The following is a 3732-nucleotide window of genomic DNA, read 5'->3' as shown; positions in this document are numbered from 1 at the left end:
CCCGAGCGCGGAGCGGCCCCGGCGGCGCAAAATGGCCACGGCTCTGCACAAACCCCTCAAATGGTGAGTGGGGGGCTCCGGCACCGGCACCGGGCACAGCCCCCGGCGCGGGGAGGGGCACGGAGGGGCCGCGCGGGGTGGGGGGAGCAGGCACCGGCACCGGCAAGGAGGGACCCCCGGGACTGGCTGGGTGGGACCCCCGGTACCGGCGGGGATGGAGCCCCGGTAGTGGAGGGGAGGGACCCGGTGAGGGTGGGGACCCGGTACCGGAGGGGATGGAGGTGCCGGTACCGGAGGGGATGGAGGTGCCGGTACCGGAGGGGATGGACCGGTGAGGATGAAGCCGCCGGTACCGTTGGGGATGGAGATTCCGGCACGGAGCCCCCGGTACGAGTGGGGATGATCCCCGGTACCAGCGGGGATGGAGGTGCCGGTACTGAGGGACTGGACCCGGCAGGGATGGAGGTGCCGGTACCGGAGGGGATGAGCCCCGGTGCCGGTGAGGATGGGGCCCCGGTTCGGGCGGGGATGGAGCCGTGGCTCCGCTGGGGTGGAGCCGAGCCCCCGGTACCGGCAGGGACGGACCCGGCGGGGATGCCGTACCGGAGGGATTGGAGGTCCCGGTACCGGAGGGGATGGGGGTCCCGGGGTTGGGGGTCCCTGGGTTGGAGGTTCCGGTACCGGTAGAGCGGGATTTATCTTGGGAGACCCTCGGTACCGGCAGGGATGAGGCCGCGGTCCCAATCTCAATCCTGGTCCTGGTCCTGACCCTGTCCCGGTCCTGGTCCCAGCCCCGTCCCAGTTCTGATCCCGGTTCCAGTCCTGACTCAATCCCGCTCCTGGTTCTGATCCTGGTCCCGGTGCTGGGCCCCGTCCCAACTGGGTCCCTCCCCTCCGCTACCTGAACCTCCATCCCCTCCAGTCCCGGTCCCGGTTCTGACCCCGGCACTGACTCGGTCCCAGCTCCGGTTCTGATCTCGGTCCCGGTTCTGATCCTGATCCTGGTCCCAATCCCAGTCCCGGTTCCGGCCCCACCCCCGGGGATTTTTTGGGGGGTCCCTGGGGGTTTATGGGGTTGGGGAGAGTCAGACCAGGCGCTGTCCCCCCATTTTTGGGGGGGGGGGTTGGGGGTTTTTGGATTTTGGGGTCTCCCCAAATTGGGGCCATGATGTTTTGGGGGGGGTCACAAAGGTTTTGGGGGTCCCCGAATTGGGGGGTCCCACCTTGAGCCCCCCAAAAGGGACCACGATGCCCTGGGGTGGGGGGTGAGGCCCTTCTGGGGAGGCGTTGGGGTCGAATTTTGGGGTCTGGGGTCCACAGATTTGGGGTCCCCGATCACTTCATCCGTTTTTGGGGGGTCGTGCTGCTATTGTGGGGTGATTTGGGGTTCCCGATGGGGTTTTGGGGGGGGGGGTCCCAAGATTTGAGGTCACCCCCGGACCCCAGAGCGGAGTTTTGGGGTGAGAAACAGAGATAACGGGGCCGGAAAGCTCCGGGAGGGGTTTTGGGGCCAAGGGTGATCTGGGGTTCGGTCCGGGGGAGTTTTGGGGTTCAGGCGGGACCCCTGAATTTGGGGCTTTCGGGGCAGATTTTGGGGTCCCCCCACTGCCCGGGACCCTCGGGAACACTCGGGACAGGTGGGACCGGGCTGGGCGGGGGTCTCGGGGTGGGGGTCCCTGGGTTGGGGGTGGATTTTGGGGTTCAGGCGGTGCCCACGCAGCCCGGGTGAGGAGCTGTGCCCGGGATGCTCCGGACGGGGTTCCGCGGGTCCGGAGCCGGTCTGGGCGGGGGTCCCCGTGTCGGCACGGGGGTCCCGGTGTCGGGGAGGATTTTGGGGTTCAGGCGGTGCCCCCGCAGCCTGGGGGAGGAGTTCTACCGCGAGGCTCTGGAGCACTGCCGCAGCTACAACTCCCGGCTCTGCGCCGAGCGCAGCCTCCGCCTGCCCTTCCTGGACGCGCAGACCGGGGTGGCCCAGAGCAACTCCTACATCTGGATGGAGAGAGCGCACCGGCGGCCCGGTGAGACCCCCGGGACCCCCCCGGGACCCCCGGGATAGGGAGAGACCCCTGGGGTAGGGACAGAGTGCACCACCCCCGGGGTTGGGGTCAATTTGGGGTCAGGGTCACTCTGGAAGTTGGGGTCACTCTGAAGGGTTGGGGTCACTTGGGGGGTTCAGGGTCAATTTGGGGTTGGGGTCACTCTCGGAGCAAAGGGTCAGTTCGGGGTCATGGTCAGTCTGGTGGTCTGGATCAGGGTTGGTCTGGGGGGGCTCAGGGTCATTCTGGAGTCACTGGGGTCACTCGGGGGGAGTCGGGGCCAGTCCGGGGGTGCTGTGGTCAGTTCAGAGTGGTCACTGTGTCCGGCTGTGCCCCCAGGCCTGTCCCCGGGCCAGATCTACTCGTACCCTGCCCGCTGCTGGCGCAAGAAGCGGCGCCTGAACATCCTGGAGGCTCCGCGGCTTCGGCCCTGTGAGTACCGGGGGCGGCCGGAGGGGCGGCCGGAGGGGCCGGAGCGGTGGCCGGAGCTGACCGGCCGTGTGCGCAGACTGCGAGGCGCCGCTGCGGAAGGAGGGGGCGCTGCCCGAGGGGCCGGTGCTGGAGGCGCTGCTCTGCGCAGAGACCCCCGAGCGCAAGGGGGGAGACGGCAGCAAGGACGAGGAGACGGCACTCGAGGGAACGGTCAGTGCCGGCCGTGGGGCTGGCTGGCTGGCCATGTGTCCATCTGTCTGTCTGGCCAGCTGTGTGTCTGTCTGTCTGTCCATCCATCTGTCCATGTATCCGTTTGTCCGTCTTGTGTGTCTGTCTGTCCATGTGTCTGGATGTGTGTCCGTGTGTCCAGCTGTCCATGTGTCCATGCATGCATCCGTCTGTGTGTCTGTCTGTCCATGCATGTGTCTGTCCATCTGTCCGTGTGTCTGTGTCCATCTTGCTGTCCATCCTTCTGTCCATCCAGCCATGCATCCTGCAGTCTGTCTGTGTGTCCAGCTGTCCAGCCACTGTCTATCTGTCCATTGTCCCTCCGTCCATTGTCCATCTTTCCACCCCTTGTCCGTCAGTCCGTCCATCCCTCCCCCCAATACCACAAACACCAATTTCTCCCCCAAATCCCCCCAAAGTGCTCCAAAATCCCCAACCCCCCCCTCTCCCCCCAGAAGCCGCCTCCTCCCGAGTTCCCGCACGACCCCGACGGGGACGAGCTGGACGATGACCCCCCCCGGCGCAAGAACAAGGCCAAGGGCAAGGTGAGTGTCCGGCAGCCACACGGACAGACAGCTGGACAGCCACACGGCCGGACAGCTGGACAGCCGGACACACGGCCGGACAGCCGGACACACACACGGCCGCACGGCTGGACAGCTGGATGGCCGAACGGCTGCAGAGCTGACCACAGTGTGGCCGCGCTGCACGCAGGCGTACGGGATGGTGATGAAGAGGAGGGTGGACGCTGTCCTGGAGGAGCGGGACAAGCCCTACGTGTGTGACAGTGAGTGGGGCAGAGCTCAGGGGGCAAATCTGAGGGGCTCAGGGGGTAAATTGGGGGGGGCTTGGGGGTCCCCGGGCTGAATTTGGGGGAGTTTGGGGCCTCTGGGCCAAATTTGGGGGGGTTGGGGATCCTTGTTCCCCACTGAGTGACCACTCAGACTTGAGTGACCTGTGTCCGTGGTGTGTCCGTGGTGTGTCCGTGGTGTGTCCGTGGTGTGTCCATGGTGTGTCCATGGTGTGTCCGTGTGTC

The 3732-nt window shown here is 66.7% G+C and overlaps 1 protein-coding gene across 1 annotated transcript in view; it reads left to right on the top strand.

Moving 5' to 3' along the window:
- Window positions 1-6: 6 nt before the first annotated feature.
- LOC107198996 (zinc finger protein neuro-d4-like) overlaps window positions 7-3732 on the top strand; it is a 7255-nt gene continuing 3529 nt past the window's right edge. The window contains exons 1-6 of the mRNA XM_015616285.1: window positions 7-63; window positions 1858-2018; window positions 2376-2468; window positions 2545-2678; window positions 3152-3241; window positions 3411-3506. Coding sequence (XP_015471771.1) covers window positions 32-63; window positions 1858-2018; window positions 2376-2468; window positions 2545-2678; window positions 3152-3241; window positions 3411-3506 — 606 coding nt within the window. The 5' untranslated portion in view covers window positions 7-31. The remainder of the gene's footprint in view (window positions 64-1857; window positions 2019-2375; window positions 2469-2544; window positions 2679-3151; window positions 3242-3410; window positions 3507-3732) is intronic.

The sequence above is a fragment of the Parus major genome, unplaced genomic scaffold, assembly GCF_001522545.3.
Source record: "Parus major isolate Abel unplaced genomic scaffold, Parus_major1.1 Scaffold401, whole genome shotgun sequence".
Classification (NCBI taxonomy): domain Eukaryota; kingdom Metazoa; phylum Chordata; class Aves; order Passeriformes; family Paridae; genus Parus; species Parus major.
Note: the sequence above shows the minus strand (reverse complement) of the source record. Positions and strands in the feature narration are given on the sequence as shown.